Source organism: Eretmochelys imbricata, chromosome 11 (genome assembly GCF_965152235.1).
Source record: "Eretmochelys imbricata isolate rEreImb1 chromosome 11, rEreImb1.hap1, whole genome shotgun sequence".
Taxonomy (NCBI): Eukaryota; Metazoa; Chordata; order Testudines; family Cheloniidae; genus Eretmochelys; species Eretmochelys imbricata.
Genome location: NC_135582.1, coordinates 62825089 through 62843235, shown reverse-complemented (window position 1 = coordinate 62843235; position 18147 = coordinate 62825089). Strand labels below are relative to the sequence as shown.

General features: G+C 43.8%; 2 protein-coding genes across 9 annotated transcripts in view; both read right to left on the bottom strand.

Annotated features, from left to right (window-relative positions):
• Nucleotides 1-18147, bottom strand: part of ADAM23 (ADAM metallopeptidase domain 23) — a 176618-nt gene that overhangs the window by 156031 nt on the left and 2440 nt on the right. The window lies entirely within an intron of this gene.
• LOC144272333 (uncharacterized) lies at nucleotides 8135-14548 on the bottom strand. Its single transcript, XM_077830333.1, has 2 exons — nucleotides 9461-14548; nucleotides 8135-8760 (listed from the first exon to the last, which is right to left on the bottom strand). The coding sequence occupies exons 1-2, from the start codon at nucleotides 10002-10004 to the stop codon at nucleotides 8135-8137; spliced, it is 1170 nt and encodes a 389-aa protein (XP_077686459.1). The 5' UTR covers nucleotides 10005-14548.

Sequence of the window (18147 nt, the reverse complement as noted above, 5' to 3'; positions counted from 1 at the left end):
CTATTTCAGCCATACTAACTCTACTGAATCAAGTTGATCTGTAACAAATGATATATAAATAGCCTATTGTTATTGCTCTTCCCTTCACCTCCATGTCTCTTTATTTGTCCTTAAATTGCGAGACCCTCTGAGCCCATCATTTTTCAGTGTTTGGAAAGTTGGAAAGCTTCTAGCAAATAGTGTTTAGTTATCTGGGTAATGCCCAACATCTGTTACTACAGTTCATTGAATGTAGCAGTGGAGTGGCCATGCAGCACTTGCTCCACACCCCGTTTAAAGGTGGAAAGGAGTCCTCTTTTCCGCCCCCCAGCCCAACCTCTTAGGGTATGTGTACACTGTAGTTGGGAACATGCATCCCAGCTTGGGTTGACAGACACACTAGCTCTGCTATATTTAGCATGTTAGCTTGAGAAGCGTAGCTGGGGGAAGCATGGGACCCAGCTTGGGCTAGTTGCCCAGGTATGCACCCAGGGAATCCAGGCAGGTTTGTACTTCGGTGGCTAGCTCAAGCTGCCACCCGTGCGATCCCTGACTACAGTGCTACTTTTAGGTCAGGTTTAAACTACAGAGTTTTGTCAACAAACGTTATACAACTTTAATTAAACTACTGTTGCATGTCACACTGTGCTCCGTGTGCTGGCAGAGTGCATCCATACTAGCAGCTCTTTCAACAACACGGAGAGCAGTGCACTGTGGGTAGCTATTCCACTGTGCAACTGACTCCAGGGTGCTTTGGGAAGGATTTGCAATGCCTCATGGGACAGGTACAGCATCACATGATGCAGGTTTCTCAATCCCATCGTTCCATAGGCATCCTATTAGATCGCCAGCCACTTTTCAGCTAGGGTTTCCAGCCCTCCCAGAATCAGAATCAATCTCCCAGTGGCTGCTGAAACCAACCCAGGAGGTTTTAATAGTCCACTTAAAGTCCAGTCAGCGGCACAGCAGGATTAAGGCAGGCTCCCTACCTGCCCTGGCTCCACATGGTTCCCGGAAGCGACTGGCACGTCCCTCTGGCTCCTGGGCGCCAACCCCTCACCCCCTCCCACAGCCAAACTCCCTCCCAGATCCCGCACCCCAACCCTCCTCCTGCAGCCCTGAACCCCCTCCCAAACCCCAAACCCCTCCCACAGCCCTGAGCCCCCTCCCACAGCCCGTACCGCAACCTCCTCCTGCACCACATTCCCCTACCCCAGGCTCAGCCCGGAGCCCCCTCTCATACTCCGAACCCTCTCGACCCCACCCTCCAGCCCAGAGCCAGCATCCCCTCCTGCACCCCAACCGCCTGCCACAGCCTGTTGAAAGTGATGGAGGGAGGGGAGATGGAGTGGGTGGCGGTGTGGCCTCAGAGAAGGGGCAGGGCAAGAGCATGGCCTTGGTACAGGGAAGGAGCGGGGCAAGGGTGTTTGGGTTTGTGCGATTAGGTAGTTGGCAACCCTATTTTCAACTGAAGTGGACGGGGGAGAGGGGAAATGTGTGACAGGGAGCATGCGTGTGTGCGGGGAAGAGACAGAGACAGAGTGTGCATTGGGGGAGTGCGTATGAGAGAGAGAGAGAGAATGTGTGTTGGGGGACACTGAGTATGTCGGCATGCTGTCTCTTTAAGTTCAGACAGCAACTGGATGCAACCAGTCCTGAGACAGGGGAGGGGGACACCCTCAGCATCAGCCCCTGCGTCCCTCCAGCTCTGCACAGCGCACCAGTCACACATAAACTATCACACATACCTGCCCCTGTGTTCCTAGTGTCCGGGAGAACAGGACTCCATGTTAATGATTTGATCTTCGCTGACAGAGCGACACGCTCAGCTGTCAGAACTTCCCAGAGCTTTGAAAGGGGAGGGGCACATGCCTGTGCAGGGATGCAGGACTGCCGAGTTCAAAACGGTGAGCAGAGCAGTCACAGCGGGCATTGTGAGATACTGGGGGAGGCCAGTTATAGTGACATAACGAAGAGCAATGTCTACACTGGAGCTTTGTTGCTTTAACTTTGCCGCAAAAAGCTTTATGCCTCTCGTCACGATGGTTTCATTGTGTCAGCAAAACAGGACAGTTTTGCCAGCAAAAGTAGCTTTGTGGTGTGTAACCTTCTACTGTTTTGTCAGCAAAAGCTGCCTTTTGCCAACAAAACTGTGTAGGGTAGACAAGGCCTTATTAAGCAGAGTACCTATTAAGCAAGCAGAGTTTGCAAGTATCTGTCTACACAAACTGAGAAGCCGCTTCCAGATGCGCTGTAGATCTCTGCTCACAGCTTATTTACTCAGGCTATGGATGGAGATGAAGGCGGGAGTATTTGGCCTTCTGATGTAGAATATGTTACATATTCCTAATTCACAACTCTGCACAGGATCTTTTGTTCTTCTACTCATTAACAGGATGTGAAACTGCCACTAAAATATCAAAAGCACAGTGGTACTAAAAAGCCCTTCACAAGAGTCACTAAACTAAGTGATATCAAACATTGTGTCCAGTTTGACACAGGAAAAACTGAAGCTTTTGGTTCAAAAAAATATCACCTCAACAAGAGTACAAAAGTTGCAGATTTTAAACAATTTAGCAGTGCTCTGCAAATGTTCAAATCAATTTTGGCTAATTATTTCTACACTGTGCTTTATAATTCCAATGCATAGTATACTACAAAATAAAACTTAAAACTTCATTAAATTAAACTTCAACCAAATAAGCTAATTTGTTGAACATCTTGCCAAAATGTGCTTTTATGAAGGACATAAGGGAATTAAACCCTGTCCTTAGAAGTGTTATTTATCCAACTACAATAAGTATGTTTTCTAATCTGACACTACACAAGTCAAATGGCATTTCAGAATAAAATCCTCCCTTACTTTAAAAGTATCTTGATTATAATCTGAAAATATCTGTTAAATGTCAGTTAAAATAATTTATAATTAACAAACACACTATTTATTGAGAAACAATGTAAGTGGTAAAAGACCTCAAAGCAATGTTAGTGCACTAGTGAAATCTACTGAAACCTTCTAATTAAATTATCTATGGTTGAACTGGAATTTGTAGGCCCAAGCAGGGGAATCATCTCAAATGAGTGGGATTAAGACACCAGCACAAGCATAATACACTTCTCAACTGAGTGCAAAATGAATCAGCATCTCTCTACCAAGAAATCAGGTCAATGCACCAATTTATTTCTCTGCTAATTCACACAACACTCAAGAGATTTATACTGTTAACATATGAAGAGATCCTTCCTAGATACACATGTCCACAGAAAGTGGAGAAAAAAACAAAAAACACAGAGCAGGTTTATTTTATAAATTAGCACTGAAACCATATGCTAATATAAGCACAAACAGCTAAGTATTAACTTATATGTATAGCTGTTTTCTTGTTGTTGTAGCCATGTTACCAGGATATGAGAGACAAGGTGGGTAAGATATCTTTTACTGGACCAACTTCTGTCAACCAGCACTTGTTGGCCACTATAGAAGGAGTAAAGTTTTCTTAGTTTCCTTTATAGTGCTGGTGTAAGTTTTTATCAACTCCATGTGCTGTGGGCAATCGATACCATTTCTTGCACCACCTCCACTCTGGTCTCTGACTTTGTATGTATGTTCATCAACTAGTATTCTAAATTTACTATATACTAATTGGTATCTCCAGATGGAGCTAATATTCACAAGGGTCCTTTAAGCATTAAGTTGACATATAATCTTTCCCCATTCTTAACAATTAATGCATTTCATAACTAAACAGTGTACACAATATTGCTGTCACAGCCAGATCAAGCACGCATGTGTACAACATACAGGCTGTCAATGAAGGAACAACCCTAATTATCTGCTTCAGTTACAAGTTGGAAAATCACTTATTAGCAGACCACGTTGTCATTTTGATGAATGTTGGCTCCACAGAGCAAAGAAAGCAGACACTTTGATCTTACCCAGGCACATGTCCTGCTTACTCTTTATATTGCTCCACGGTACTTTAAAAAAAATGCAGACAACTAGGCAAGTGTTACTATTTCCATGTAGTATAACTTGATTTGGGAGCATTTTCAGAACCCCAATTCACAGAGGAGGAAAGGGTACCCGATATACTATGGCAAAACACCCCTTAGTTCTTTAAGGTAGATCACAGAAGTCGTTCAGAGTCTCAGTAAGAGAGTAAAGGCTGCAGTGATAATGGAGAAACATATAAAGCTTAAAAAATAGTCCACTTGTGAGGCATATAGGAAGCTCTCACACAAATGTCATCAGCTTTTGCAGAATCTAAGCTCTTCATTTTAAAAAATATTAAATTTCTAGCTCTTATGTTTGAAAAAAATGTGCAAGTGTGAATTAAGGACAGTTGCTTTCTTCCTTGTTCTACACAGCTCCAATGCCTCTTCTGCTGCTGAGTCTTGTCAGTTTTCACTGTAAATATGCAAAACCCTGTGTGTGGGCAGTAGTGACAGTGACAAGAATCAGGCCCGTTTTACTCTGGTGTAGCACAGGAAGGCTGAAAGCAGCAGGAGCGGGCACTAAGCTATTCACTGGAGAGGAGGACCCAAGAATAAAAACTGGGAAGAGGAACTGATTAACAGAAACACAACATCACCTCTGCTTCAGCCAGAACACTGAGATGTACGTTCCGCTAGGGGGTCAGGAAAAATGTTTCTTCTCCCTTCCAGAAAGGAGAGAGAGGGGTTAGGGAAAAAAAGATCAAATATCTATTAGCCAAAAAAATGGAGCATTTTCAACTGGTCATTTCTCCTGAACTTTGTCATATTATATATATGTTATATATATATATATAATATGACAAAGTTCAGGAGAAATGACCAGTTGAAAATGCTCCATTTTTTTGGCTAATAGATATTTGATCTTTTTTTCCCTAACCCCTCTCTCTCTCTCTATATATATATATATACACACACACACATATATATATATAAAGGTGCCTGTCTGGGGTTTTTAAGTGCAATCCCCCACCTACATCAACGAACAAATAGACTGCGGAGTGAATACCATAGCTACAAAGGGTTGCACCCAACCGAAGATGCCCCTGTTTTCTTCTGTACTGAATACCTTCATCAGTCTCAACCATGTAGGAACTGAAGGTAAAGATGCATCCCATGACAACAGCTAAAGTCCCATAGCTTTCCTCAGCACTGTTTTATCAGGACTGTCTCTCCTGGTTTAAGCTTGGGTAAACTTTAGGCTGCACTCAGGATATGTCTATACTGGCAGAGTTACAGTGCCACTCAGAGAGCACTGAATGGAAACCACTGTTGTGTGTTCACACTGTCAGCTGCCTGTGCAACTTGCGGCACTTGCAGCGGTATTCGGAGCGGTGCACTCTAGGCAGCTAGCCCACCGAGCACCTCTTCCTCTTCTGCTGCTAAGAGTTGAAGGAATGCAGAGGGGGTTGCGGGGCATGCTGGGTCCTGTCCCAATGACCCATGATGCACTGCTTCATATCCCAATAATCCCTGTTCTTCTGTCTGCATTTGGCGTCACCTTTCAACGGTTTGTGTACTGCGCACTCTGCCTCTTCAGTCTGCAGGAATGGATCCCACACTCTTGCCCAATATGCTGCTCGTTCTCACTAACACTTCACAAGTGGCAGTAAAGTTATTCCTTAAACTACAAAGGCAAGAGGAGTTGACACTGATCTCACTACGCATAGTAGCTATGACACGAGATTGCTTGTGGCATTCACGGAGGTGCTGACCACAGTGGAAAGCCGCTTTCGGGCTCAGGAAAAAAGTATTGAGTGGTGGGATCACATCGTCTATCCATATATGAGGACGAGCAGTGTTTGCAGAATTTTTGGGTGAGGAAAGCCACATTCATGAGACTGTGTCATGAGCTCACCCCAGCCCTGTGGCGCAAGGACACGAAAATGAGAGCTGCCCTGCCATTGGAGAAGCGCATGGCAGTTGCACTGTCAAAGCTAGCTGCTCTAGACTGCTACCGATAGGTCGCTAACCAGTTCGGAGTGGAAAAGTCGACCATTGGACTCGTGTTGATGGAAGTGTGCAGGGCCATTAATCGTATCCTGCTCCGAAAAACCATGACTCTGGGCAACGTGCGTGATATCGTAGATGGCTTTGCACAAATAGGCTTCCCTAACTGCGGGGGAGCGATAGATGGCATATTCCAATTCTGGCACCAGACCACCTAGCCACCAAGTACGTTAATTGGAAGGAGTATTTTTCTGTGGTTCTCCCGGCACTTGTGGATCACCAGGGGCATATCACAGACATTAAGGCAGGCTGGTCCGAAAAGGTGCACGACGCACGCATCTTTCAGAACACTAGCCTATCCAGGAAGCTGCAATCAGGGACTTTCTTCCTGGACCAGAAGATCACTGTAGGGGAAATCGAAATGCCCACTGTGATCCCAGGAGACCCCACCTATCCCTTAATGCCATAGTGTATGAAATCATACACGGGGAACTTTGACAGCAGCAAGAAGCGTTTCAACAACAGGCTGAACAAGTGCAGAATGACTGTTGAGTGTGCTTTTGGCCGTTTAAAGGCCTGCTGGCACTGCCTATATGGAAGGCTGGACCTGGCCAATGACAATGTTCCTATGCTTATAGCTGCGTGCTGTACACTCCATAATATTTGTGAAGGGAAGGGTGAAAGCTTCACTCAGGGCTGGACCACTGAGGCTCAGCGCCTGGAGGCTGAATTTGAACAGCCAGAGACCAGAGCTATTAAAGGGGCGCAGCATGAGGCCATAAGAATCACGGATGCGGCGGGGCAGCAATTTGAAGCTGAAAGCCACTAATATTTGTTGCTATTGTAAGCAGTGTCAGAATGAGCTCCACCCTGACATCTGGTGGTGAGGTGTGGCAAGTTGTGGAAAAGAACTTCAGGGGCCGATGTCATTTGCATAGGCACACCCACCACGCCTAGAATGAGACCATAGCTGCTCAAATGGTCACTTTGGCTGCTGTGGGATCCCCAGCGTCTCTGTTATTGGGGCAGGAAGAATAAATTGTTATTACCCTGATTATGGGAACTGTGCTTGGAACTGTACGTGGCCTTTTGTTATGATGGAGGGATTCACCATCAACTAAGTAGCACTCGCTAGGCAAGGGTCATGGGTTCCAAAACTGTGTGAATAGAGAGAGGCTGGGGACAAGTATTAATACTTGGTGGCATGGGCCCCTTGGTGAGGGCCTTACATGCTAATTGCACTTCCTCCTCTCTCCACTGTGGAATATCAGAGCTAATTTTGATTTCATTAGAAGTCTAGTTATAGGCTGCTGAGCTCACTTTGGGCTGACAGTGCACCAGCACTGGGGCTCCCCTACTACAAGCTGAATTCACCTAAGAGCTGAAATCACTGAGTGTTGTGTTAAGTAGTGGGGGAGCCGGAAGATATATTGTGGAGCAGTTTGACGCGGAGCAGTGTGTGGATGGCAGGAGCTGCTTGTGGGTCGTGGAGCTGAGCGAAGGAGTTCGTGGGGCGGCTGGCGGAGCGGAGCGCAGCTGAGCGAAGGAGTTCGTGGGGCGGCTGGCAGAGCGGAGTGCAGCTGAGCGAAGGAGTTCGTGGGGCGGCTGGCGGAGCGGAGCGCAGCTGAGCGAAGGAGTTCGTGGGGCGGCTGGCGGAGTGGAGCGCAGCGGAGCGAAGGAGTTTGTGGGGCGACTGGCGGAGCGGAGCGCTGCTATGGAGCGGTCAGCTTCAGATCATGTAAGGTGCCTCTTACCCCCGTCCCATTTCTACCCAGGTTGGGAGGTAAAGCTCCGCAGATAAACTTTCGAACTCTGGGGCTGCCCTGGCCAGGGACAGAGACTTTTGGGGCATTGGACTTTTGGGTGATTTGGGGTTGCTGGACTCAAGAACCAAAGGGAAAAGGGCATGCCCCAATTTGCCTGGGGTGGGTTTTTTTTTTGCTCATGGGTTGTGTTATGAATCCTGTTGGTGGTGTTTCCCCAACATAATGCCACATTGTTTCTCTCTGTTATTAAAAGGCTTTTGCTACACTCAGACTATGTGCTTGCGAGAGGGGAAGTATTGCCTCTTGGAGGCGCCCAGCAGGGGTGGTATATACTTGTCCCAGGTCACTGGGTGGGGGCTTGAGCCGGTTTGCATTGTGTTATTGGAATGGAACCCCTAGATATTGAACCCGGCCCTTGTTGCTGCCAACTCTGACGGGCAGAAGGGTTACACTATGCTCAGGAGTGCAGAGCTTGTAATGCTAGGTGGTGGTGTGATTGGTGCAGACGATGCACTGAGAAGGTTTAAGAAATATGCTTGTTGCTTTGCAGGGCTCTGTTTGCAACCTTTGGAGTACAGTGCAGTGGGTACTTCCGCACGGCTAAACTGCAGAGGGACAGGTGTTGAGTGCAGGGGGTACTGGGAGTCCGCAGGGCTGGACTGTGACAGGTCAGGAGTGAAATGCAGCAGGTACAGACTGAAGCCAGGAGCTTGTAAGAGTCTGTTGGCGGTGTCTGGGGCGGCGCATGGGAAAGAGCTTTGCGACAGTGGCCACAGGGGAGGGTGGGCACAGAGCTGCTTGGTTTGCAGTGCTAGTAGCGCCTGGAGTGTGTCCACCTGGCGCTCCATAACCTTTAAGAGGCGTTCTGTGGATGTGTTCTGGCGCGACGCGTTCTCCTTTTGGTCCCTCTTCTCGCTGTCCCGCCACTCCTTCAATTCTTGTTTTTTGGCCACGGAAAGCATCATGACATCACGCAGAAAGTTCTCTTTAGTTCTTTGTGGGTGCTTTCTAATTCTGAGCAGCCATTCAGCCGGCAATAAGAAAGAGGGAGGCTGGGCTCCAAAGGTCATATCTGTGAAGCCAAAATGCAATATTTTACATGTTTGCAACACAGACTACCGATTCAGTGATTTAGAACACAGCCACTATTCACATACCTGTCACTAACTGGCTGACCCCAGGCAAGCACACATGAGCCAAAAGACCCCCAAAATGGTGAGTAACCGCAGGGGCAGGGGAAATCAGTGTTCCAGGACTGTACTGTACACTGGGCACCTGGCCCTTGGGGGAGAGCCAGCACTCTGGAGCGGGGCCTTATAATCATTACTGTCCCCAGATTTTCCACAGGCTGTGTTCTTTATGGAAGATATCTCGCTGCTGAGGGGAGCAGGGAATCAAGGGAGGGTCTTCTCCAATCCTGCAGCTTCTGCCCGAGCCCTTATGTGGCTAACCTGTGTGCAGCAATGGTCCCCCACCCCACCCCACCCCCAGTGACGGCACAGTGGCACAGGAAAGTTACCCTTAATGGGGCAAGAAACAAAGCAGCACTGACAAAGAACTTGCAGCAGTGGATTGCCCAGTATCTCCAGGAGAGTTTTGTGGAGATCTCTGAGGCAGATTCCCGTGAAGTGAGGGAGTCAATCAACACCCTGTTCTGCTGCTCAAATTAGGCATGTGGTGGTACGCGAATCATACAGACACAAGCCTGCTTTCTGCAACCCTCCTGCCCCCAACAACTCACTTCAGTGATTCCCAAAATCAAAGCCACTTACCAGGGGCCTCCTCTCCTGTTTGCGCTTCATCAAGCTCCGAAAGTTGTGACTGGCAAGCCTCCTCCGGGGTAGAGAACAGCTCCTGGCTGCATGCATTTCTGACTTCTGAGTCGTCCTCTGCCTCTGGGTCCCCCTCCACATCCTTGTGCAAGATTTCTTCCTCCTGGCTTGGTCCACTCTTGACTAGCACGTGAGCCACTGAAGTATCCACAGTGACCTTCGCAGTGGAGGTGGCGTCACGACCGAGTATCACGTCCAGTTCTTTGTAGAGATGGCAGCTCGCGGGTGCAGCACCGAAGCAGTGGTTTGCCTCCCACGCCTTGTGGTAGGTGTTCTGCAGCTCCTTCACTTTGACCCTGCACTGCAGTGTGTGCTGGTCATGGCCCCTTTCCCGCATGCATCGTGAAATCTGTCCGTAGGTATCACAATTCCTATGGCTGGAGAGCAGCTGGAACTGGACAACCTCCTCTCCCCAAATGCTGATGAGATCCAGCAGCTTGGCATTGCTCCAAGCAGGGGATCGCCTGGTGCATGGAGCAGCCATGGTCAGCTGGAAAGATCTAATATACCAGATTGTTTGTTGTAGAATTCTCTTAATCTGAACTGCCCTTTCTACTAATCCATTCTCTTGTAGTTGCTAGGTGCTAAAAGGAATACTGTATTCCAAAGTCATACTTTATCCCACCAGCTTGGAATTCATGGCAAACTGTTCCCATCAGCAACTATTTCTTCTAGAATTCAAAAATAACAGCCTTTTAATTTCTCTGTAACCTACTGACTTGTGGGTCTAATGAGAAGAAGAATGTCTACAAACCCAGAAAAAAAGTCAATGGCTATCTGATAGGTATGTCCCTTTTCTTCACATAGGTTTAGTCCTAATTCTTTTCCAAGGACTACCAATTAACACTGAGTATTAGAGGCTCTTTGGATTGTGTTTTTCTGGCCACTCTAAGTCGAGGACAGTTAAGATCTGTCCTATGCTGGGACACAACTGATATTTTGGCTTGCTCCTGGCATTTTGTAAGACTCTGATGTCTCTTGTATTCTTCACCATGAATCATCTTTCAAGGACTATAGGATAACAAAATTGCCATAAGTTGTCAACTTTGGCGAATTATTCTATCATTGTATGGAAATCATAGGCTAGATGTGGGATCCCGTTAAAAACAACAACAACTCTGTGACCTATATCTTATAATCCTGGATACAGTGGGTAGTTATGAATCAGCACGAGTGTCTATTTTAATCAGTTCTAATTTTCATTGGGAAGCTATCAGGCCACTCAAAATGGTACCAACATGTGATTCTATATAATCGCAAGCTTCTGCAGAATCTGGGTAACCAACAGGACTCCTTGATAAGGTTTAGCCACCACCACAAACTTCTCTGAAGCATATTTTATAATAGGTGTAAAGGCACTAGCAATCTCTAGCATGTAAGAGGCCCCCTATCTGTGTCTTTACTGTTTGTTACTGGAGACAGTGGATTGCGGTTGTCTGAAGCTTGAAAATACCAAGACCCTGCAAATATTTTGTGAGCCTATAATCAAATGTTCTCTCCCTATTTTTGTATATTGGTCCAAGAGTCTAAAAGCGATCTAGAACAATATGCTACAGGTTTCTATTTGCATGTAAATGAACTATCAGCACATCCTGACCACAGCTGCCAGCGTCTGTCACAATGGCTCTAGACTTAGAAACAGCATAAAATGTATACGGATATGGTCAATATATTCTTTAGATCCCTAAAAGCATGTTCCTGTGCTTTAACCCAGATTCACAGAGCAGTTCATAACAAGGTTGGCCTTTTGAGAATAAGTTAGATATGAATTTAGTCAATAGCTATTCATTCCAAGAAACTGCATAGGTTCTGAATGATTTTAGGTGGTAGCATTTCAACTATACTTTGACTTTGTCTGGATCTGTCTTCCGATCCCCGTTCATCAATCACATGCTCCAAGAACTGTAGCTGCATGCCGAAGGTTGCCGACCCCGGCACAGATTAACCCCCTTCCCAGGCTTAAAAAGGATTTTCCTAAAGTGGGAAACCTTTGTTTGATCCCCATCCACCTACAGAGGAAAAGTACCAGCAATGTTCAAGGTGGTATTTTGTATCAGGTGATCTTATAACCTGACCTGGTAGTATCACATCTACATCCCAGGATGCCTCTCAGGAAGAAGAGAGATTAATATCTTCATCTTCAGTCTTATTGTTCCTAATGGCCCATCAAGGCTGTGATGGCCGGTTGTCTGGTGGGAGTACGCAAATACACACACAATTGTAATTGTTACATAGTCAATATTCCTAACTTTAGACACAGAAATGATACATGCATACAAATTGGATAATCACATTCAGTAAATCATAACCTTTCCAATGACACCTTATATGAGCCATCTTGCATAAAATGTATCTTAGTTATGCCATATGCTTATCATACCCATTTTTCGATGAAGAAATATGGGGTGTAACATCACAGGATCATTAAGGTCTCAGACATGCAAAGCGCTGAGTGCACTCATTGCTCTGCAGGTGGTATTCAGTACTTCTCATAATCAGGCCCTACCACGTGCCAGCCAATTCTCCAAGGGCTTGTCTACACTTACAGTGCTGCAATAGTACAGCTGCGCTGCTGTAGCGCTTAGTGAAGGTGCTACCTATCCCAACAAGAGAGCTCTTCCCATCAGCATTAAGTACTCCACCTTCCCGAGAGGTGGTAGGTATGTCAACAGGAAAAGCCCTCCCATCAACATAGCACTGTCTACACCAGGAGTTCAGCCACTGTAGATGCTTCGCTCAGGGGTGTGGATTTTCTACAACCCCTGAACAACATAGTTATAATGACACAAGTTTGTAATGTAAACCAGGCCAAGTGCCATACATGTAAAGCTTACAAACTTACGTATGTACAAACAAACTTTACATGACGGATCATGAAATTAATTAGGACACACATTAAAAAATAAAAATTCAAAGCTCCTTCATTAGTGCAGTAAAGTGTGTATGAAACAAGTTATAAAACTCTGTTTTAAAACTCAGGATAGATGCTGTGTTTGAGAAGGGCAACCTTAACTCTAATATTTGAGGATTTTGGTTTGTTTGGGAAATATTTTTTTAAAAAACACAGACCTCATATTCTTGAAAGCCACTGCAACCTAATTTGTTTGTTTGTTTTTTGAATAGTGTTTATATTGTACAAGATCATTTTCAATCCAATGGCAGGTAAATTAGGGAAAGGTTTAATTGACATATCAGGAGTGAAAAGTAGCAGGCCTGACTATATAAGTAGAAAACAGAGACATAGTATCTTGTGGTGAGATGATACTACACAGTCTCTTCTGAGGAGCACAGTCTTCTAGAGGATTTCTGAGGAGTTATTTCAACTGGAACTCATTTTATTTGCATGAAGTCTTGCTTCCTTAGCGTTTCATCTGCTCCTGCTTACTTTTCACATAAAAGTTTATGTTCTGTACCCAGCATCTTCTTACGAATGGTAATGTTTTAAATAGCGATACATGGGAAATTACTGTTCATCTGTATTGACAAGGTGCCCAAAGACTTAATTAGTGTCAGGGCCCAGGTGCTATAGAAACATACAATCCCTGCCCAATGATTTATAAATTTAAGACCCAGATGGTAAACGCCTCCTTATACAGAAATAGTCCTACTGACTTCAACTGAACTACTCATGTGAGTAACTTCTCACTATTATGAGTGAAGGGTTCTCTATGTTGCCCTAACTTAAGATGATACAACAAATAAATTAATAAATAACAGTGGGGGAAAAGGAGGATAAGGGTAACAATAATAAGAATTTATATGCTGCCCTTCACACTGTGATTTCAAAGCACTCCACATTAATAAGCTTCATAATACCCCTGTAAGGCGGAATTATGCTCAATTTATAGATAAAGAAACTGAAGTACGTAGCGTCCCAAGGTCAGTCAGTGGCATGGGGGGAATAGAAACCAAAGTACTGACTCTTAATTCCTATTCTAAATACTCCCTCCCCAGGAAAATTTGATTTTCTTACAAATAAAATAGGAATATTTTAATGTTTCTAAAACATTACACTTGCATGCATCTTTCTGGGATAATACCAAAAGGTGAAGGTGAATCTAAATACATTATAATGCAGTACAGGTGTGCTATTATCCCAACCAAGAACATCTTCTATTATATATTTGGTGATTTTTCAGAAATAAAATAGTTTGCTAGCCTGGTGAGCTTCTCAGCCATGGAGCCAAAGAAGCATTCAGGTACCCAAATGTTTTAAAATATTCTCCTTGTTGCTGAAGGAGAAATACATTTGACATTCAGCGTTGCACTGTCTTTAACTTAGAAATTCAAGCTTTCATCTAGCCAAAAAGATAGTGACAGTGGGTTTCTGTCTAGGATCAGAAAAAAATGTGGAAGATCAGAAGATAAAAAAGATTGGGAGGCCTTACTGATAATTTGGACTATTTAGACCTAATTATGGTGGCCTTTCAATGAACAGATGATAAACAGGAAGATCACTGGGGGATACAAAGCCTAACTAGCGTAAGATGCTTGTGCATGCATATAGAATAGATGGCAAACAGATTTAAAAGATACACAAACAGTTTGTGTACCTGAGAAGACAATCAGATCTGCTAAAGGCTACCTTTAAAAAAAAAAATTCAGCGTGGTAAGTTTTCAATTTTTAAAAATATTTTTAAATGGCTATAGCACTTCTGTACACAACCAGGCTTGCAGCAGTGTAGACTGAAGTCCTCTAGCCACAGAACATGTACAGCACACACAGTGCGAGTCCACGCACTGCACTGTGGCTGTGCCTCAGTCATGACTTGATGTATCAGGTTGATTCTTTTGTTTGTCTGTTTAATTACTTGTATTACAGTAGCAAGTAAAGGCCCCAGGCAGGATCAGGTCTTGATTGTGTATTTACTATAAAAAAATTTAAGATGGACCGTAAACTCTTTGGGGCAGGGACTAAATTACAGTGATAACATAGATGACATGATAACAGTGGTCATGCATCCACCACACAAAAATACAAGAATGAAAAGATGCCACCAGCTCATTATACATAAAACAACTGTCATTACCTTCATTACTGTCATTATCTTCTGACACCTGTGCAGTCACCAATGTCCTAGGTCTTATTTGTACTGAAGACAAAGATTAAAAGCTCTGTACTATATCCCATTACTAATCTTCATGATCCACTCAATCCCTCACTATGTTTTATGTAATCATCTATTCATAAATGTTTAGTATACTGTAGTATATTTTGCTGTTCATAAGACATTTGTGTTTATGAAACACAGTTTTTCATACAAATGGATGTTGACAAATGATATAGACCCCAAAGATAATTTAAGTCCCCACAATCTAATATCTATAGGAAACGTTTTAATGAAAATACTCTGAATTTCAGTTTTTATAGATTTCTTTTTTGTTAGACATTCCCCAGGAGCATTCGCAACCCAAGCACTACAGAAAAGAACCAGAAAATGAAAAATGACTAGACAAATAAATCAAAACAGCAGAAGGAGTTTTTAAATAATCAGTACTGTCACAAGTGTTACCAGTAAGGACTTTAAAAATATACTGGACCAAATTCTTCTCTTAGTGACACCAGAGTGATCCCAATTATTGCAACTGGGTTACACCAATATAACTGGGAAGAGAATATGACCCATTATTTTTATCTTGACAGTATCTCTTTAATTCATAAGCTTTACATAGTGATTCAGCATTTAGGAGGCATTCAGGCCCAGTCTCACAACCAACCATATGGGGAGCTCCCATTCCCATTAGCCTCAATGGCAGCTGCACGGAGGGCTTACAGGATTAGGCCCTTCATTTCTAGGCACTTCAGTACCAATTACATATAAAAGTTGCAATAAAACAATGCTCACAAAACAAGATTTGGGGTCAGACATCTTATTAAAATGCATAAAAATATCAAATATTTATTTTCTTAACTAACATTTTTAAAAGGCTGTTATGTTTGCCCCCTCGTAATTTACACCTAAATTATCAATCCTAAAAAAACCCTCTTGTTGAGTGATTTTGAAAATTATTAATTTTTTTAGCACTTACAATGTGATCAGCTCTTTACAATAATTCATAAAAGGCAACTCCTGACCAGAAGGCCTTCCAAAACAAAACAGAAATGTGAAAAACAGAATGCAGTGGGAAATCCAAAGGTGCATATAACTTGCTTATTTGTCATTATAATATTTGGGAAAGGATAAAAAAAACCCACTCATTTCATGTGGTAAGGGTAGTATCTTGGCAAACTGTGATTGGGAGATTATGCATTTTTAGTGCATTTTTGCGCTGTCCTCCGTGATACATATACACGGAAAGAGGAAATGAACAAAATGTTGAGGGAGGAATTGTTGGTGGAGTGGGTGGAGTAAATGAAAAGAAGAGGACAGGTATGGGACAAGGTCCAAAATATAAGCTAGGCTGGAACTGTCAGTACTTTGGAAGTGCAGATGAGCAATTTAAACATAATGCAATACACAAGGGAGAATCCAGTGAAAGCACAGTTAATCCCTTTGCTATGCTAAAGAGATCAAAGCAGTGGAAGTTCAGCTCCAAAAGGGCAAAAACCCACCAAGGAAGAGAGCCAACAAGACATGTTCTGCTTGACCTTCAAGCTTACAGAAACTCCTCGGTAAGAATATTGCATAGTGGAGCTAGTCAGGTTAAGGGGGCACAGCTGAGTGGAAATGAGAGCCATTCTACACAGTACTCAGCCCTGAGCATACCCATTGAAATTAATGCTAACAAGATCAGCATTAACTCCTGCAGAGTTCTGCTCCAACAACAGTTTCTACACCAGGGATTCTCAAACTTCACTGCATCGCGACCCCCTTCTGACAACAAAACTTACTACATGACCCCAGGAAGGGGGGACTGAAGCCTGAGCCCACCCAAACCCCACCACCCAAGGTGGAGGGGCAAAGCCCAAGGGCTTTAGCGCCAGGTGAGGGGCCTGCAACCTGAGCCCCACCACTCAGAGCTAGAGCTGAAGCCAAAGCCTAAGCCCAGCTGCCCAGGGGTGAAGCCCTTAGGCTTTGGCTTCAACCTGGGGCGGTGGGGCTTGGACTTCAGCTTCTGATCCAGGCCCCAGCAAGTCTAATGCCAGCCCTGGCGACCTCATTAAAATGGGGTCACAACCCACTTTGGGGTCCTGACCCACAGTTTGAGAACCACTGTTCTACATAAACCTGAGGTGGAGACCAGGGCACAGGGAGGTAGGGAATGGCATCAGAACTCCTTTAAAAAATAAGATAAAATAAAAATAAAAAATACATGGAGAAGTAACACAAGGAGAGACTGGTAGAGCGGCTGGATGTGTGGGTACCCCAATTTCCTCTCAAATCTCAGATCATCTACATTATTCCCTGACCTACATCCCTAAACCCTTGTGCAGGCCTGCAAACACTTTATTCCCCACACTCCACCACCCTGAATTTCCTCCTTAACTTTTCCCTTTCTGCAAGAAGTCACAAGAGAAAAGAGCAAGACCATCCTTAGTAAATTTGGAAGATACTAAGGAGAGAGAATAAAGAATTTCTAATGAGCAACTACACAAAGGAAACAGATTTCCATAGAAATCTAGAAAAACAGTAAATCAAGTCAAAGACAGGCAACAATTACAATACAAAGAGCTTTACTAAATGTTGTTTATATAATAATTTTCTTAAAGAGGAGCTGGACAAATGGATGGATGTAGATACCTCTGGAAACTGTTCAGAACCCAGCAACAAAGAAATGTGTAGATGAAATATTATTGTACGTGCTAGTGCTACCACTCCTTTTGGGAAACATGCCATATTATTCCCGATCATGTCTCATTCTGCGAAATACTTCAAACTTCCTCTCCCTCCACCTCCACTCTCCCTAACCTTCTCCCCCTCCCCCCCCCCCGCCCCACACACACACTCGTACACCACAACCCCATGAGTCCACACTTTGGAGAATGACATTTCAGTCCTGTGAGGTACTGTGATGTCATTTCTGCAAGTAGCATAGTAGGAAAATGAGGCTAACTAAACAGAATTCCAGCAATGGACTCACTTTTCTATAGTACCCTAGAATATTGCTAGAAATCCTATGAGTATCCATCAACACCTGCCAGTATCTTGAATTTCTGTGCTGAATTACCTAGTAAGCACCTCCCTCCTCATTAAACCATAATTAGAGACTCAGAATAATTTTAAATGAGGAGGCCCAAATGATATCACTTATAATTAGCTCAAAATTACCTCCAGCTATAAAATGTTACACAATACATCTCAAAATATTAACAAATTCATAGTCATTTATTTAAATAACATCAAGCATAGTGAATTTGTTTGATCTTAGTAGAAACCTAATGTAATTCAATAGGAACACTAATGCATCAGAGTCTAACAGCAGTATTCTATACACGGATCCAACTTTTCATGATAAGAACAGAGACATTGATCTCTTCTTGCACAAATCCTCTTCACCTTCCAAAATGTTATCTTTTTAATGCAGAATCCATGGGCAGGAGTAAAATTCCTTCATCCTTTTTCAATGGAAAAACGTTTTTCAAGTAATATAAAATGGCTTGAAAGAGATATTTTGAAGTATATTTACTTCTAGACCTGATCATTACACAAAACCAATATCATATTCCTAAATCACAGATCAATTCA